The sequence below is a fragment of the Catharus ustulatus genome, chromosome 16, assembly GCF_009819885.2.
Source record: "Catharus ustulatus isolate bCatUst1 chromosome 16, bCatUst1.pri.v2, whole genome shotgun sequence".
NCBI classification, from domain to species: Eukaryota; Metazoa; Chordata; class Aves; order Passeriformes; family Turdidae; genus Catharus; species Catharus ustulatus.
The window spans coordinates 2,185,928-2,204,399 of record NC_046236.1 but is presented as its reverse complement, the minus strand read 5'-3'; the positions used below and the strand labels follow the sequence as shown (position 1 = coordinate 2,204,399).

General features: G+C 58.1%; 1 protein-coding gene across 5 annotated transcripts; it reads left to right on the top strand.

The window, feature by feature from the left end:
- Positions 1-1,211: 1,211 nt before the first annotated feature.
- NLRC3 (NLR family CARD domain containing 3) lies at positions 1,212-18,364 on the top strand. Of its 5 annotated transcripts, none has more exons than XM_033074517.1 (19): positions 1,212-1,749; positions 6,950-7,079; positions 7,535-7,683; positions 8,768-10,511; positions 11,108-11,194; positions 11,855-11,938; positions 12,188-12,271; positions 12,761-12,844; positions 12,954-13,037; positions 13,458-13,541; positions 14,259-14,342; positions 14,796-14,879; positions 14,982-15,065; positions 15,321-15,404; positions 15,897-15,980; positions 16,089-16,172; positions 16,381-16,464; positions 16,661-16,744; positions 17,179-18,364. In XM_033074517.1, the coding sequence occupies exons 2-19, from the start codon at positions 7,054-7,056 to the stop codon at positions 17,267-17,269; spliced, it is 3,189 nt and encodes a 1,062-aa protein (XP_032930408.1). In that variant the 5' UTR covers positions 1,212-1,749; positions 6,950-7,053; the 3' UTR covers positions 17,270-18,364. The 5 variants fall into 5 exon arrangements, with proteins under 5 accessions (XP_032930408.1, XP_032930406.1, XP_032930403.1 ...); XM_033074515.1 differs by having other exon boundaries at positions 7,535-7,795; XM_033074512.1 differs by lacking the exons at positions 1,212-1,749; positions 6,950-7,079 and having other exon boundaries at positions 7,100-7,795.
- The last annotated feature ends 108 nt before the right edge of the window (positions 18,365-18,472 follow it).

The window sequence follows — 18,472 nt, the reverse complement described above, 5'->3', positions numbered from 1 at the left end:
GGATCCGCTCCCATCCCATCCCATCCCATCCCATCCCATCCCATCCCATCCCATCCCATCCCATCCCATCCCATCCCATCCCATCCCATCCCATCCCATCCCATGGATCCCATCCCATCCCATCCCATCCCATCCCATCCCATCCCATCCCATCCCATCCCATCCCATCCCATCCCATCCCATCCCATCCCATCCCATCCCATCCCATCCCATCCCATCCCATCCCATCCCATCCCATTCCCTCCCCTGGCCCAGCCGCCTGCTCCTTGCTCAGTAAACCCGCTTAAAACCCGAGAGCCACCGCGTTTCCCTCTAGGAAGAGGCCGGGGATTGTGTCCTTTCCTCCCCGGGGACCCCCAAGCCTCCGACACTATCGAGGTCTTTCCTTAGTGTGGAACCCGGGCTGTTCCCCAGGCTCGTCCTGTTGCTCCCTCTGGAGCTGGGACCGTTCTTATCCCCAGCCCCATTGTCCCCATGCAGGTGACTCTGTGCAGGTCTGAGCTGAGGCTCCGTCCCCGAGCACCCTCCTGCCAAGCAACCTCACGAGTCAGCAGAGTCACCCTGGCCCTTTTGTCACCTCCCCTGCCAGCTCCAGAGGGGCTGTGCTCAAATCCAGCCTGCCAGGAACTCCATAGGTTGAGTTTAGTGAATAAATACATGAAGAAATCTGTGGTTGAATCCAGTAAACAGCCCAGGAAATGTTTGAGGGATGTGCAATGCACAGTGGCAAAGAAATATTTCAGACGTGCTAATTCAGATAAATGATGCATTGTGAAAGCAGGAGGTGCAGTCCTGACGGGGGTTTCTGCACAGTCATTTTGGATGTGAGGGATTTTAGCTGCTGGGATGTACCAAGGTCAGCTCCTCTTGGAACCACCCTCCAGATGGGGAGCTGGGGAGGGGAGATCCTGCCGGTCCTGCTGCTCTGGGAGCTCTGGCTCCATGGTGGGATGGGATCCAGCTCTTTGGAGACAAATCCTAATTGCAGGAAGCATTTAGCAAGGCCAGGAGAATGGCTTTGGAGGAAAGATTCCACTCTTTCAAAACACAAGTTTGATTTACTCATGGAATTACTTTTTTCCACTGCCCAAAGCAGGGTAGAGCTGCTGCAAGTCCAGCCTCTTCCATGGGATATTGCCAGCGCTCCTGGCCAGTGAGGGGCTGGTGTAGCAAAACCCCTGGGCTCTCGCAGGCCGCGGTGAGCTCATGGCTTTGCTTCAAGTGAATTCGCAGCAGTCTGGATGTTGTTGGGGGCGCATTTGTGGCTTTTGGGAGAAAGCATCCGCAGCCGGGGAAGTGTCGGCGCACGGAGCATCCCAGCGGGCCAGCCCCGGCTGTCGCTGCCGGGGGTCAGACCTGCTGGGGTTTGGTGCATCCCTCAGCCCGATTTGCACAGCAGCAGCCCCGCGCTGACAGGAAGGAAGATGAGCGAGACACGGGGCAGGAAGGGGCGAGCAGCGAACGGAAAGAGACAAAAGCCACGGGGCTGGGACCGGCGGGGGAACCCGGAGCCACCTTCCGCAGGTGCTGCTCCGAGCATCGCCCCGCCCCGGGTCCCATCACCTGCAGGGGACACCGGCGGCAGCGGTGGCTTCTACCTGGAACTTGAGCATCCGTGGAGGAGGAAGCAAAGCCCTGGGGATAAAGAGCTGAGCGACACGGAGGGGCTGCATCCTCCCGCGGCCACGAGGATGCTCTCGCCACAGCCCCGCTCCCACTCCGACCTGGGGAAGGCGGCATGAGGCCAAGGTAGGGCTTGAGGGGCTAGGGAGGGGTGTGGGGACAAGGGGCGGTGTCACTTGGCTGCTGCGGAGCTCGTGCTGCGGTGGCCACGTGAAGTGGAGTCGGCGGGCCAGAGCGGCAGGGCCGGGAGCTGTGGGCAGAGATCCCTGGCACGGCACGGCACGGCACGGCACGGCACGGCACGGCACGGCACGGCACGGCACGGCACGGCCAGCAGGCTGGCAGCAGTGGGTGGAGCCCAGAGTGATGGAGACGAGCATGGGACCCCACGGGGAGCCTGGCACATGTCACAGTCTGTCCCCTTGCCTGCTCTGCCTCCAGGGCATGAGGGCAGCCACAGCCAGGCTGTCCTGCATGCCCAAAGCTTTCTGCAGCAGCTTTCCCCCCTTAATGTCATTTGCTGAACTAATTAACTTCCAAAATAAACTCCAAGATGTACCACCAATAGAAAAGGAGATTAGTGACACAGTCACCTGTGGCACGGTGCCAAATTGCACCAAAGAGCGGGGCAGGGCCCTGGGGTGTCACAGGGGCAGGCCAGGGGCTGGAGCTCAGCCCTGCACCCAGGTGGGCACAGACCCGGGTACCCTGGGCTGCCCCGGGGCATCAGCCTGAATGCTGCTGTTATTTAGGCACTTTTGGGCACTGTGTAGCCCATAAATATGGGGCTGCTGGGGACAGGCCCTGCTGGAGCACAGACTGGCTGCTGTCACCCCCTGGCATGTCACTGTCACTCAGGGTTTGGCCAGAACACGGCAGGGGCATCCAGAGTTATCCAAAGCCAGGCAGGCGTGGCTGGGAGCCAGGGGACACCTCCCACTCGGGATGTTCCTGTTGCACAAACATTTCTTTCTGGAGATCTTGCAGCTGCTCTTTGGAATGCTCTGCAAGGCTGTTCTGATCAAACCCAGAGGTGGCTGGGGTGGGTTCCACATCTGTCAGCATCCTGCAGCCCTGGGGCTGTGGGCTGCAGCAGCTCCTGCCCTGTTTTCCTGCTGGTACCCTGAGATGCCCTGGGTGGCAAGGGCAGAAGTTGTTTGCTGGGAGGATCTGCTTTTCAATCAGCCGTTTGCATGTCTGTGGTAAAGCATCCTTGGGGCACAGCCAGCTCAGGAAATGCATCAGCCTTCATTCTGCAGCTTGTGAGGTGCAGCAGTGCCCTGCAAGCGACCTCCTCTCCAAAATTAGCTCAATTTCCGGCTGCTTGCAATCACCCACTGATCGATTTTTCCTTTTTTTTTCTGGTGACATTTGGGATTGGCACTGCTGGCATCCAGCCCAGGGGCCCTTCATGGCCCCTCACCTCCTATTTAATCTTTGCTGTGTCATGTCCCTGTTATTGGGGTTGAGGTTCAGGGAAACAACAAACCAAAACTCAAACCTGGAAGAGATTAAATTTGACATAAAATACAGTTGGCAATAAATCTTGCCGGCATTAAATCCAGACCAAAAAATGAAAGTCATATGTAAACTTAGATAACCGAGTTACTTGCCAGCCTGAAAGCGTCATAATTGAGAAATAACGTAGAAGGTATTTAATTGCCCGTTTAATTAGCAGAAAGTAGCGGTGTGAAATCTCTTCCATTCTGCCAAAAGGTGGCAGCCTGCATCCTGGCTTCGGGATTGCCTCAGCCCAGGGGGAACAGCTGGAGGTGTTGGCTTGGGAAATGTTTGAATGTCCAGGCAGCTCGCTGCTCTCTGAGGTGGGATCAGTTGCGGGCAGGAGAAATGAGTAAAAAGGGCCGAAGGAGAGCGGGTGAAGGAGCCCGAAGGAGCCCAGCCCGCGGCAAGGTGGGGAGGTGTGCGGGGCCGGTGCCGCTCCCCTCCCGTGCCCGGGGCTGAGCCGGGGCTGGGATCCCGGGGCTCCCTCACCCCAAACCGCAGAGCTTTGGGGGATTGGCTGCACGGAGAAACCCCACAAGGACAGGACATGGCCAGGCTGAGTTTTCCTGCCTGTTTGGGGCAAGGGGCTGGACTGAAGTGGGCAAGTCCCACCTCATGCAGGTGCTGTGTAATGATGCCATTTTTAGCTGATATAAAAAGCTTTTAACCTTATCTAAATACAGTAGATCGCTCAATTTTCGAATGTTTTCCATCTGTGGGTGTCTGCAGCCATCCAGGAGCTCTTGCCCAGCTCTTTGGTTCCTGTCCAACCTTGGCACCCTCAGCCCACCCTGAACAGGTCGGTCCCCAGGGCTCTACGAGCTGTGAAGTCTCACTAGAGGTGCCAACCCCCCCTCCCCACCACGCTGCTGCTGAACCCCTGCAGGGGCACAAACACAGATTTCCAGCTGCTGGGTGCCAGCTGATGCAGCCCTGGTGCTGCTGGGACAACTCCTGGCTTCGCATGGTCCCAGTCCTCAGCAGACCCCTAAGGCACAGGTGATGGGTCTGTCTGGGGCAGGAGGGAGATCTGGGAGGCTGTAAATACCTGTTGTTTCCAGAGAGCCTCATGCTGTGGCCACGTCAGGGCTGTCCCTTCATCCCAGATTCCCTGGATGCTGCTCTGGTCATGTTGGACTGCCAGGAGTGAAACTGCATGTTCATAATTAGAGCCAGAGAAGAGCAGGAGCAGCTACATCCAGGCCCACGTTCTCTGGTGTTGGTGTCAGGAGTTTGAATCCTGGAGCAGGATGGACACAGTGGAAACCACAGCAGCTCTTTGGGAGAGGATTGGCTGTACATGTGGTGGGCACCTTCCAGCACAGTGCTTGTGGCTCCCAGCACTGATGGGATTTGGGCAGGGACACTCAGGTGGGATGTAGGGATGATGGGATTGGAGCTGCTGCAAGAACACATCTGTGTTGTCTACACATCCTTAGAGGAGAGAATTTTCTTCCTGGGCAGAACTGTGCACCTTTGGACCACACTAAGGCAGAAGAAAAGATGTTAAATCCAAATTCTTGGCAGGAAAATCCCCATTTCCCTCCCTGGGCTTGCAGGTGCCATTCACCAGTTTGGCTGGGTAGCCCCCTGCTCTCCAGCCTTTATCCCAGTTTCCCTGGGGGCACAGGCAAGGCAGGGCAGACACAAACCTGTATCCCTGCTCCTCTGGCTGCCAGAGGGACATTGTCCCTGCTGGGTCCTGGCCAGGCAAAGCTGCTCACTTGGGATGTGGAGGATGCACATCTTGGGCAGGACTCATGGCCAGTAGCCTTGGAATGAGCTGATCCCATCCTGGTAACTCCCTCCAGCCCCTCAGGACTCAGCCTCCAGCAGCCCCCTGTGGTCCTAGAGTTGCACCTGAAACTACTGGAACCAGAAAAAATCGCAGCCTCTGCATTCTTTCTTCTGCTGCTTTTTTCTCCCTGTGAGATGTCTCTGCAGGAGCTGGCCCACGGCTGCTGGCTTTTCAAGGAGCACCAGAGGACAGCATGAAACATTTTGTGGTGTTGAAGCAGCTTTCCCCCATCAAAGGGCCTGGTTTCAGGGAAAGGGCTGCGGGGAACATTGCTGCAAGCAGCAAAACCCCCTTTCATTCTGGCTCTGTGTTCTGGCTTGCACAGCAGTGATCAGACACAGACCTGGGGACTGCAGAGGCTTCATTGAACTTTCCAGGCCAGTCAGAGACAAGAACACATCAAAGGCTGAACATTTCAGTGTGAATTGCTCACTGAGCTCCTTTAATTGATGGTGTCTTCATTGACCAGGCCACTGCCTGGGGGCTGCTGCTGGGGCCTTGCTGCTCCCAGTATGGAGAAAAGGGTTTTGCTGCGGGATCACCACCACTGCCTGGGGCTCGTGGGCCTCTGACACCACTGGCACCAGGGCTCAGAGCTGGGCAGCTGGGGCAGAGCCCAGGCTTCCATCCTGAAGGGAAAGGCAGTGGGCTCAGGGCCAGCTCCAACAGCACCTCCTAGCCCCACAAAAGACTGTCAGAAACCACCTGGGCAGGTGTGGTTGGGCTGGTGCTTCGGCAGCCAGCACCTTCTGTCACTTATCCCACTCTGCAGGACGTGTCACCTGTCCCTATGGTAAATCCAGCTGTGGTCTGAGAGGGACTCAGCCCTGGGGACACTGCCAGGTCCCTCCTGCAGCCCAGTCACCTTCTGCAGTCTTGTGCTTCTGGTGGGAGGAATAAACCTCAGCATGGATCCCTGGAAGGGAGGATGAACAGAAGAAGTTCCAAGCACCTTCACCTTGTACCATGGACCAGAAACTCTGCCATGTTTTCCTGGTCCAGCTACATCTGTGCTTCCTCCCTAGAAGAGGTCTGACCAAAGAAAGGAGTGCTACCTGTACCTGTTGGTCAGGCTGCATCAAAGCCCCCACAGTGCCCACATCCCCCTCAGGGGGGGTTTGACAAAGACAAGGCTGTCTGTGGGCGGGGACCCCATTGCAGATCTTTGACCAGCAGGGAGGTGTTCACATGGATCCAGAGCATCCTGTAGGCCAGGTGGAGGGGAGGAAAGATGCCAGGACACAGGCCCTGAGACCGTGTGTGCATTGCTCCTGTGATCAGACATCCCCTGGGGCTCAGGAGTTCCACCTGGACGTGGCCAGTGCCTGGGGATGACTTTGGGGCTGCTGGCACAGCACAGTCCTCTAACAGAGCTGGAGCTGGGAGCACTCTCAGGCATGGAGACATTTCCCTCTCCACCTCTGCTTGAAGAACAACAGGACTCTGAGCAGATTAATTTCTTACAAAGCAGCAGCAAACCCTCAGCGTGGTTTGGCAGCAGCTGAGGGGGAGGGAGCAGGTAGATGCTCCTTCTCTGGGCGATGATTCAGAGCATCCTCAGAGCTCTGGGACAGGATGTGGTGCTGGCCACGTGCAGCAAGCCCCAACAGAGGCTCTGGATGGGGGTCAGGTGGGTTGGAAACCAAAGCAGGCCCTTCATCACTCTGCTGCTGCCCCACAACTTCCTTCACAACATAGAGAAGAATGCATGAGCAGTTCCTATCCCTGGTGACAGTGGTGACACTCGGGTGCTCCCCAGGTGACCCATAGAAGCACAGGGGCATTGTCAGGGCAGTTCATGCACCACTGTGCTTGAGAAAGGTCGTGCTGTAAGTGCTGGTGGTGAAGGCACCAAGTGTGTGGGTCTGGGCCCATCTGTGCCCTGCCAGGCCCACAGTGAAGGGGACTCTGTCTCAGCCAAAAGCTGATGAATGAGCCCCTGGCTCAACCACACCCAGCACCACAACAGCTCAGAGCGGGCTCCCTTCCACACTGCCCCTGATACTTCTCCTCTTCTTCCACCAGGGCCATGGGCAGGGGCTGAGGTGCTGTGAGCTGGCCAGGAGGACCCACGGGGTGGCCCATGGGACGCTGCTGCCACCACAGCGCTCCTCGCCCAGGGACCACCCATGTCACGGGAGGCCTCTGATGGAAGGTGAGTGGTAGCTGGGCAGATCTGTCACCTTGGGGGAGCTCTGGAGCCAGAAATGGGATGAGGTGGGGCACCAAGGTGGGAGCAGATCCAAGGCAGTGCTGTGGCACTGGAGGAACGGCTGTCTCTGGGGAGAAATGATCTTGTTCAGACTTTTTTTCTCTGCATGGATTTGGGTTCCAGGAGAAAACACCATTTCATGATTGTGTTCTTAAGTCTCCTTGGCTCCAATTTCAGTAGCTGCTGCCCTGCCCTATCAGCTGCTAACAAAGCCTCCTGCCAGGACTTTGGGATGGTATCACTGCGAGGAGGGCTTGGGCAGGGCACTGAGGAGGGCTCTGGCTCACCCCTGCTACCCTCAGAGTCAGAGCCAATTCTGCACTGCTGCCTTTCCCTGTCACCCCTCACATTCCCAGGGCTGGTCCAGGACCCACCTGTCCCTCTGTGCTGTCCCACAGGGACCTGGATCCAGCGGTACCACAGGCAGCTGGCGAGGTCCATCTCCCCACAGTTCCTGGAGGACATCATCAGGCACCTGCGCAGGCTGGAGCTCCTGACGGCCGAGGAGGCTGCCCAGGTGCAGGCAGCGAGCCCCCTGCCCGAGCAGGTGAGGGCTGTGGTGGATGTCCTGGCTGGCAAGGGCAGCCACGCCTCCCAGTCCCTGCAGAGCTTCATCCAGACCTCCAACTCGCAGCTCTACCTCCACATCACTGTCTATGGTAGGCAGCCCAGCCAGGGGGGCTGCACACGTGGCCTGGTGCTTGCTGGAGCACCCTGAGGTGTGCACAGAGCTGGGGGGTGGTGGCAGCTCTGCTGGGAGCATCCGTGCAGGTGATGGTGCCATTGCAGTGACTCTGCTGGGGAAGGACACAGCCAGGGGTGACAAGGGCTCTCTGCCAGGTCTGAGGGAGCTTCCTCCAGGCCCCTCACTGCCCTCTGCACACCTCTCTGGGCAGCCTGAGGAGTTTTTAATCCCCTCAGTGTCCAGATCCCACCAGTCAGTCCCAGCAGCAGGCTGGGAACAGGGAAAGGACAGCTGAGCCTGACCCCATTGGCTGCTGGCTGCTCCAAATTCAGGCTCTCTCTGCAACCCTCTCGCCAGGAGAGGTTTCACTGGGTTCCCTCCTGGTTGGAAGGCTCCAGCCTCGGCTGTGTCTGCTCCAAATCTCTCACACCACTATCCCCTGCCTGTCCAGCCTTTGCTGGAGCTTTAATTTTGCTGTGATACCTGAGCCAGGCAGGCAGGACAGGTCCAGAGGTGGCCACCAGGTTCAGCCAAGATTCCAGTTCATCAGAGAGTGCATGGTAATGAGGCAGGAATGAAGTTGAGATGGGAAGTCAATGGAGAGGTCAGGATCAGACCCAGCAAGGGCAGCCTGGTTCAGACACAGTCCAGTGGCCACCAGGCAAGGGCAGAGCAATGAGGTCCAAGATCAAGATGTAGCTCCTACAGCATGGCTTTAGCTGAGGCTGAAGGCCCTGGGCTGAGCTTAAATGGGCTCCTGGACTGACTGTGAGGCTGATCAGGACCCTTTAGGCCTCTTGGTGCCCTCTGAGCCCTGCCATCCTTCCCACCAGGATGTAAAGGCCCCGTGAGGTTTCCCTCTGCATGGGCACGGCAGAAAAGTGAAGCAGCTTCTGTCATTTGCCTTTGTGGTTGCTCCTCACCCCTGCTTCATTTCTCTGCACAGAACCCATGGTGCAGAAGCACCTGGAGAGCCTGCAGAGCTCGTGTGGGAATGGCCTGGAAACAGGAGCCCTGCAGCGCCTCACCAACCTGCTGCTGGTGGAAGGCCTGACCGACATCCAGCAGAAGGAGCACGACATCCTGCAGGTTGAAACCACCAAAGGCCTGCCAAACGTGTCCAAGAGCATCCCCCTGGAGAAGCTGTTCCTGCCTCTCTCCAAAGTCAGCATCCCCCCTCGGATCTCTGTCACCATCGGCGTGGCCGGGATTGGCAAGAGCACTCTGGTGAAGCTGTTTGTCTGCAGCTGGGCAAAGGGGGAGATCAACAGGGACATCATGTTTGTGCTGCCCCTCACCTTCCGGGAGCTCAACACCTACGAGAAGCTCTCTGCTGAGCGCCTCATCTGCTCGGCCTTCCCTCACATCCCCGAGCCCGGCTGCATCGCGGCCGGAGCCGCCCGGACCCTGCTCATCCTCGACGGCCTGGATGAGTTCAAGACCCCCTTGGATTTTTCCAATGCAGCGGTTTGCACCGATCCCAAAAAGGAGATCCAAGTGGACAACCTGATCACCAACATTATCAGGGGAAACCTGCTGCAGGAGGCCTCTGTGTGGGTCACGTCGCGGCCGGCGGCGGCCAGGCAGATTCCCAGCGGGCTGGTGGACCGCATGACGGAAATCCGAGGCTTTGGGGCTGCAGAGATGAAGGGCTTCTTGGACCAGATGTTCCTGGACAACAGAGATCTGTCCAGCCAGGTCCTGCAGCACATCAGGGCTAACAGGTCACTACACGTCCTGTGCACCATTCCTGGCTTTTGCTGGATTTCTGGCTCCTCAATTGCTTATTTCCTGAAACATAGCAGTGACCAATCCCAAGAAACAACCGTGGTCCCCAGGACCCTGTCAGAAATCTACTCCTATTATTTTAAAATGGCTCTGAGTGGTGACTGGCTGGAGAAGCCGAGAGAAGCCCTAAGGATTGAGCAGGCTGTGAACACCAGCAAGAAGCTGGTGGGCAGCCTGGGCAGGCTGGCCTTCTACGGGCTGCTCCGGAAGAAACACGTGTTCTACGAGCAGGACATGAAGGCCTATGGCATCGACCTCTCCCTGCTGCACAGCAGCCTCTCCACCCGCCTCCTGCTCAAGGAGGACATGCAGGCCTCCACTGCCTACTACTTCTCCCACCTGACCATCCAGGAGTTCCTGGCAGCTCTTTATTACTACACAGCGGCCAAGCGAGCCATCTTCGACCTCTTCACGGAGAGCGGCGTGTCCTGGCCCAAGCTGGGCTTCCTCACCCACTTCCGGAGCGCGGTTCAGCGGGCGCTGCAGGCCGAGGACCGGCAGCTGGACATCTTTGTCCGCTTCCTGTCGGGGCTGCTGTCCCCGCAGGTGAACAGGCTGCTGTGCGGGTGGCTGCTGCTGAAGGACGAGCACGGCGGGTTCAGGAGCCAGGCCATCAGCGTCCTGCAGGGCTGCCTCAACGCCGACCAGGCCGTGTCCTCGCGCGCCGTCAACGCCATGCGCTGCCTGCACGAGATCCAGCACACCGACATCGCCCAGGCTGTGGAAGAGGCCATGAGGAGCGGGAGCTTGGCTGGGATGCTCACCCCCACCAACTGCTCCGCCCTGGCTTATCTCCTGCAGGTCTCTGACGTCTGCCTGGAGGAGACAAACCTCTCCAACTGCCTCACCTACAATGTCTGTAAGAGCCTGCTCTCCCAGCTCCTCTTCTGCCATAACCTCAGGTGAGTCCTGGTGGGATTGCACTGGGAGAAGCCAGGAGAGATGCCAGGCTGTGACTGGGGAGTCACAGATTGGTTTGGATTGGAAGGGACCTTAAAGCCCATCCAGTTCTACCCTTGCCATGGGCAGGGACACCTTCCACTGTCCAGGCTGCTTCTACTATCCCAGGCTGCTCTAAGCCCCAGTGTCCAGCCTTGTCTTGGACACTTCCAGGGATCCAGGGCCAGCCACAGCTTCTCTGGGCACCCTGTGCCAGGGGCTCCCCATCCTCACAGGGAATAATTTCATCCTAACTTCCAATCTAAATCTCTCCTCTTTTAGTTTAAACCTGTTCCCTGCTTTAAGTCCCCTCTAAGTACTGGAGGCTGCAATGAGTTCTCTCTCCCCTGTGACTCACAATCCCAGTTGTGAACAGGGATTTTGGGTCCACCAAATGTTGTCCACCTGCAGAGAGCTGCCCTGGGGGTGGCACTGGGTCAGTCCCACTTCTGCCCTTGAGCTTCTCCACCTGAGACAGGCAGATGTCATGGGAGGGTCATTTTTTCTGCACTTTGCTCTCCAAAGCCTTGCTTTTGCTCTTTCCTTGTGTCTTCTGCAGGCTGGACAATAACCAGTTTAAGGATGATGTGATGGAGCTGCTGGGCAGTGTGCTGAGTGTGAAGGATTGCCAGATCCAGAGGCTCAGGTAGGATGGGATTTCCTGGGGATGCAACGTGGAGCTGGGGGCACTGCAAAACCAGGGTGGGGGTCTCCAGGAATGCCTCTCCCGCTGACTCCCCAGGGTGCCTAATGACAAGGACAACCCCACACGATCCCCTGCACCCAGGCACAGTGACCTTACCCCAAGGTTGTCTTGCCCAGTCTTCCCAGAACTGCTGCCTCCTCACCGTTCCTAAAAAAAAGTCAATAAATCCATGGGTGATCCCAACAAACCACTTCCTAAGGTCACAGCAGAGCGCTGGACACTCGAGGCTCTGCATGGAGCCCCTGCTGCCTGGAGGGGACAGGCTCCCGACCCCCACACAGGAGATCCCTCATCCCAGACAGATGGGTTCCCACTTTCCCCACCTCCTGCTCTTCCTCAAGGCTACACAGAGTTCTCCATGCTGCCATCTGAGCTCCTTTATAGGACACAAATCAATTTTCTGTCCAGAAACAGTGTCCTTGCAGTCCCTGCCTGGTGGCCACTCCAGGAGAACATCCATCACTTTGGTTGTACCCTAAACCAAATGTTCCCCATAGCTCTTCTCTGCTCACCCATCCCAGCTGCATCCTGGGATATGCCACCATCTGTGCCAGTCCCTTTCTCCTCTGGAAAACCACCCAATTTTCCTTTTTTGGGCAGCTTGGCAGAAAATCAGATCAGCAACAAGGGAGCCAAAGCTCTGGCCAGGTCTCTGCTGGTGAACAGGAGCTTGATGGTGCTGGAGTAAGTGTTCCCCTTCCCCAGTTCCTGTGGTGCACACATTCCCACTGGGAGCCATTCCCTGCCCATGGCAGGGCTGGATCCCACCCGGCCTGACCGAGCTGGGGAGGGTCTCCAGCCCCTAAAGCCACCAGCACAAGCTGCTGGCCTGATGTGCCACCTCAGCAGTGCCATGTGGAGGCATCTGGCTTAAACTGGGCCTGTGCCAGTCTGGCTTTGCTAACCTTGGCTTTTCTGCCTGTCCTGCCCCAGCCTGCGGAGCAACTCCATCGGCCCCACCGGAGCAAAAGCCCTGGCTGATGCACTGAAAAAAAACCAAATCCTGCTCTCCCTGAAGTAAGTCTCAACTTCTGTAGCACCTCCTGGAGCAGATCCCCAGGGCTGGCGCCCTTCCATCCCTCTTCTGTCCCACTGGGTTTTCCCAGGCTCCAAGGGCCAGCACACGGGGAGACCCTGGGCATACCCTGGGCCAGGTGTGCTGGGTAGTGAACACGAGCAGCTGCCACAGACCCAGGGACTGGGGCAGCCCTGGGCCAGAAAGCTGGAATTCTCCTGCCTCCTGGCTCCAGTGGGGCAGGGTTGGGGTTGAGGTGCAGGTCGAGGTCCTTTCTGTGCACCGAGCTCCCAGGGTGCTGTTTCATGGAAGTAAGAATATCCCATGGGACAGGAGGGAAGCAGACTCCTGGTCAGGGATGCTTGGAGGCCAGACCCCTTTCTCAAGGGAAAGCAAACTCCAGGGCAGGTGGCCACTGCCCTGCAGCCGTGCAAAGCCCCTGGCCCTGCTGTGGAAGCATCCAGGCACGGCTTCACTCCTGTCTCCCACAGCCTCCAGCACAACTCCATCAAGGAGGACGGGGCCACCTTCCTGGCTGAGGCCCTGCTGACCAACCACAGGCTGATGACCCTACAGTGAGTGACCAGGACGTGGTGTCCCCCGCCTCCAGCCACCCAGCAGGGTGCGGTGCCACCATGGGGATGTGGCATCTGCCATTCACAGGTGCCTTCCTCCCTTTTGCAGCCTGCAGAAAAATGCCATCGGAGCCCAGGGCGCCCGGAAAATCGCAGAGGCGCTGAAGCAGAACTGCAGCCTGAGGGAGCTGATGTGAGCACGGCAGGAGGGGAAGGGATGGCAGTGCCAGCGCCACATCTCCCGGGATCTCTGGGCAGGAACGCAGGAAAGGGGCAGGTCCATGTGACAGGCAGGACGGACACTGCTGGCGCTGCCCAGGAGGGTTGGTGTGGATAGACAGCAGCCCTGTGGAGATGCTCTCTGTACCTCCAGGGATGCAGGGAACCACACAAAGAAAGGAGAAGCTGTCTCCCCTCTGGCAGAGGGAAGCAGCAGGGCTCCAGGCCCTGGGGAAACGTTAAAAGTGATTCCAGCTCAAAGCAGCCCCGAGAACAGAGGTGTACGTAGGTGGGAAAGGAGGTGGCAGCGAGTTCAGGCTCCTTGCTGCAGCAGGAAGAGCCTGGGGGAGGTGAATCCCTTGCTTGCAGTTCCAAGATTCCTCTTCTGTCTCAGACTCTCGAGCAACTCAGTGGGAGACAACGGCTCCATTGCCTTGGCAGAAGCTCTGAGGGTGAACCACAGCCTGCAAAGCCTTGAGTGAGTTTGCCCTTGTCAATGGAGCCCTGGCTCCTCCTTCCAGCAAAATCTGCCACCCCTCCCCATGTCTGCCCCATTCCCTGGATGTGCAGGCTGGAACACCATGGGGCAGCTCCAGCAGCAGCCAGGCTGGCCATGCGTGCACCAGGGGGCACTGACAGAATTAATCCTAAAACCCAGTGATGACTTTTTATTCTGACTTGGAGGAAATCAGTAGTTTTGGGTCTTCTCTCTCTCAGAAGTGTTGGGAATTGGCTAGGAGGGAGGTAACAGGCTGAGGCCTGGCAGTCAGGTGGAATAGTGCAACCTTCATTCCCCATGGGAACAGCACCTGGAGAGGATGGCTCCTGGTGATGGCTCCTGTGATGAGTGGCTGTGGCCTGGTTCTGTCCCTGTGACAAGGATCCCAAACCCACAGGAGCCACATGGCCAGCTGAGCCAGCAGCCATGGTGACAGGCAGGTGGGGACAAGGCTGTCCCAAAGTGCTGGCAAACCCTGTCCCCTCTGCTGGAGCTGGTGCTGCTGTGCTCAGCAGGAATGACTGATCTCCCCTGGATGTTCCAGGCTTGGTCCTTCTGCCTTGGCTCCCCCTGTCCCCTGAGGTTGGGAGATGCCCTTTTCTAAGTGAAATGGGCACTTTCCACCCCAAACATGAGCCTGTAACTCCCCTGTGATGCCAAGACTGGCCCATCCTCACACCTCCCCTTTTATCTCAGTCTTCAGAGCAACTCCATCAGCAGTGCAGGGGTCACAGCACTAACAGCAGCTCTCTGCTCCAACAAGGGACTCCTCAGCCTCAAGTAAGTGACAGTCCCTCCAGCCACCCTGGCCAAAAGCTGCTGCAGGGACCTGGGAGCTTTTCAGCAGCCTGGGCTTGTGCCTGGTTGTTCCCACAAGTGCTCTGAGATACTGAAAGCAGCTTTGGTCCCTCCTGTGGCTGTGAGGAAGTTCTCTCTGTCTTTATCTTTCTCCCTTTGGGACAATACTCATTCAGCCACGTCTTGGAATGGAAGGATGGCAGCAGGGATGGGAGGCTGGCAAACAGCCCTGATGGGCCACCAGTGCCCACAGGAAAGACAGGGAATGGAGGGGCAGGGAATGGAGCTGCAGGAGCTGATGGGGCTGGTCTCAGCCAAACTGCTCTACTCAACTGATGGTCTCAGCCCCAGAGCAGGAGGTGAAGGGGGCACTGGGGGAGCAGCTGATGCAGCCCTGCCTTGGCTGCTCCTCCCCAGCCCCGTGTCTTTCCTCAGCCTCCGGGAGAACTCCATCAGCAAGGAGGGGGGCCCTGCCATCGCCCGTGCCCTGCGGAGCAACAGCACCCTCAGGAAGCTGGAGTAAGTCCCATGGGCCCCAGGAGGGCACCCAGACCCACCCTGTGGTGTCCTTGGAGCTGTCCTCAAGTTTTCCTGTGTGACTTGAGTGCTCTGTCCCTCCAGCTTGGCGGCCAACCTGCTGTACGACGAGGGGGGCAAGGCCATCGCTTTGGCCATCAAGGAGAACCGGGCACTCACGTCCCTCCAGTGAGTTTCCCCCTGGGCCTGGCTGGGTTTGAAGCCCATGAACATGGGCAGGGACACTGCTCCTGGCCCTCAGCCCCTCCAGGCTGTGACAGTGCCACCCCTGGGCCACCCTCCATGGCAGGGGTGCTGTGACATCCTGGATGGACCCACAGGGTCTGGCACATCCCTGGATGGGTGCAGGTGGGTGTGGAGCCTGGAAGGATCAGGGCACGCTCACAGCCCAAGGCTTCACCTCTCATTTTCTCCTGTTTGCAGCTTGCAGTGGAACTTCATCCAGGCCAAAGCAGCCACAGCCCTGGCACAAGCACTACAGTCCAACAGCAGCCTGGCCAGCCTCGAGTAAGTGGGGACATGGGTGGATGGGTCCTGACTCCTACTGGAAGGACCTTTAAAGCCCATCCAGTCCCACCCCTACCATAGGCAGGGACACCTTCCACTGTCCCAGGCTCCTCCAAGTCCCATCCAGCCTGTCCTTGGACACTTCCAGGGATCCAGGGGCAGCCACAGCTTCTCTGGGCACCCTGTGCCAGGGCCTCCTCACCTCATTCTTCCCAATATCTCATCTATCCCTGCCCTCTGGCAGTGGGAAACCATTCCCTGTGGTGATGACCATTCCCTCTGCAAACCCTTGTCCCCAGTCCCTCTCCCGCTGTCCTGGCATCCCTTTAGGCACTGGAAATCTGCTGTGTCCCCACACTGTGTGTCCTTTTCTGGGGATGCTCTAAATGCCTTGTGGCCCAGCAGCTCTCCCAAGCCATTTGGGAATGCTGGGCCATGTGCTGGCTGCCCTGGGATCCCAGGCCATGGGCACACACAGCACCTCTGTCCCAGCCTGCAGGAGAACGCCATCGGAGACGAGGGCATGGCCGCCCTCTCTGCTGCACTGAAGGTCAACAGCACCCTGGCAGATCTTCAGTAAGTATCCAGGCTGCAGCAGGGCCCTGGTGTCACAGCCTAATTATCCTAATTAACACACCATGGCCACCTCAGGACAAGTGCTAAAGGGTCCCTGTTCCCTTGCAGCCTGCAAGTGGCTTCAGTTGGCGCAGCCGGTGCCCAAGCCCTGGCAGAAGCCTTGATGGTCAACAAGAGCCTGCAGATCCTGGAGTAAGTGCATGGGGCCACTGAGTGGCCACAGCTGTGCCACGGGTTCCTGGGCTGTCTGAGAGCCCAGCCCCTGGCCCAGCACTGCTCCTACCCTTGCATGGTGATGTCCCAGACCTGTCCCTGCACTTGCTGTGTCCGGTCACTTCTCCCCCTCCTTGCATTTGGGGCCAGCCCGGGCTGTCCTTCCTCACTCTGCCTTTGTTTGCAGCCTGCGGGGAAACTCCCTGGGCCTGGCAGGGGCCAAGGCCATGGCACAGGCGCTGAGGGTCAACCGCAGCCTCCGCCGGCTGAAGTGAGTATCACACCCCATGCTGAGCCAGGAGCATTCCAGACATTCCCTTAGGGAAGAGCAGTGGGATGGCCAAGCCAGTGGTTCTCAGAAGGGCAAACCCTGAGCAGGTGGCTCTTCCCAATGCCCAGTGCATGCACTCGCTCCTGGTGGCCACATGTCCCTGGCTGGTGCTGTCTGACCCTCCTGCCTCCCACAGCCTGCAGGAAAACTCCCTGGGCATGGAGGGAGCCATCTGCATCGCCACGGCCCTGAAGGGCAACCACGGCCTCACCTATGTCAAGTAAGTGGCTGCTGCAGTGGGTGGGAAAGGCAGGGATGGGGGACACCACGGGAACCAGCCCACAGGGCAGGGACATCCTGTGCTCCTCCCAGGGTGACAGCCACTACTCCCACACAGCTTCAGACCCCTCAGCTCCTCTCCAGGGATGCCTCTGGGCCAAAGAACCCCCTCAAAAGACAAATACTCTTCAAAATGTTCCAGGGGAGAAGTGGCTCAGCCCCTCCAGCTGTCTGGGGCTTTTTCCAGCTCCTCACTTGGCTGCCTCAGGGCTCTCAGAGCGCCCTGGAGCAGAGTCCTGCATGGGATGGGGTGGGCACAGGGGTGCTGGATGCTGGTGTAAAGCTGGGCAGCATCACCAAGGGTCCTGCTCTGCCTGGTACCCCAGCCTAGCTCCTTTCCTTGCTCCCAGCCTGAGCTCCTGTCTTTGCTCCCAGCCTGCAGGGCAATTGCATCGGGCAGTCGGGAGCCAAGATGATCTCGGACGCCATCAGGACCAACGTGCCCGACTGCGTCGTGGATGTGTGAGGGGCCTGGCTGCAGGAGGGGACCCGGGGGTCCCTCAGGCCTGGGTAACTGCAGGGAGCTCCCTGGTGCCCATCTCAGGGACCAGAACTGGAACAAGGAAAGCTCCTGAGCTCCTGGTATGGCCCGGGAGGACTGAGAGTGTTGGATCAGGTGTGCAGGAGGGTCAAGACTCATGGTGAAAGCTGAGGGATGTGTATGCCCATGTCTGTGTTCATCCAGGCCCTGGGGGAGATTCAAGGAATGGGGGAAACACAAAAAGGAGTGAGGAGGGGCAGATGCCACATGCCAGACCTTGATTTTGTGGGTGATTTATCTGCTTGTGGCAGCAGCTCCTCCTGTGATCTCCCTGGTGCTTTGTCACCCTGGTGCTAAAACCAGCCCAGTCCTGCAGGCTCCCCTTGAAATTCCAGATGGACATGAGAGATTTGCTGCTGCCTTGCTCACATGGGAGTGGTTCTGAGGACCTGGGCTCTTCCAGCAGGTCCTGGCTGTTGCTGTGCCCTCAGTAACAGGTTGGTGCTGGCCAGGCACACCTGAAGTGTTTGGTAGAGCTGTTCTCTATCAAAGAGAGAGGTAACCCAAGGCATAGGAGTGAAACCATCTAGAAGGACCTTGGAAAATAAAGAGTCCTCAGGAAAACGGAGGAGAAGGGTGAATGTAAGAGGAACTGCACTGCCAGAGTGAGGGCTGTCTCCAGCACATCTTGGTGCTACACCAGGATTCTCTGAGCTCAAAGTTGTGCCTCAGCTTCAGGCTGGAGCTCTTGGATCTCCTGCTGCTGTCACTGGTGTTCTGTGACCTTGGGATACCCATGATGTCCCAGGGTCTGTCCCTAGCAGGTCACCTTTGACTAGGAGAGCAAAGGTGGTGCCTTTGTGGGTGTGGCAGAGACCCAGTGACTCTCCAGAGGTGCCGGGTTTGCAGATGACCCAGCAGCCAAACTGAACCCCCAGAGCCCCCCTGAAGCCACTGTCCCCAGCTGAGCCAGGACATGCTGCCACACTCAGTGGCTGGGGCCTGGGGGCTGATCCCAGAAACACTGGGCTGAGCTCTGGGGATGTAAACACTGGGGAATAAATTAGTTCTGGATGAGAAGATGCCTTGTGCAGCTTTGTTTTTGCACTGCAGGACAATGGGGATGTGCTGTGCTCCACTGCCCAGGGCTGAAAGCTCAGCTCACTGGCACAGGGGTCTACTGCTGCT

What these genes read in the sequence shown, in the direction of transcription:
- NLRC3 (XM_033074512.1), top strand. Translation starts at nt 7,243, where the DNA reads ATGGATTTGGGTTCCAGGAGAAAACACCATTTCATGATTGTGTTCTTA. An exon ending in CTCTTCTGCCATAACCTCAG is followed by an intron (nt 10,512 to 11,107) that starts GTGAGTCCTGGT and finishes TGTCTTCTGCAG; the next exon opens with GCTGGACAATAACCAGTTTA. An exon ending in AGCAGCCTGGCCAGCCTCGA is followed by an intron (nt 15,405 to 15,896) that starts GTAAGTGGGGAC and finishes CCTCTGTCCCAG; the next exon opens with CCTGCAGGAGAACGCCATCG.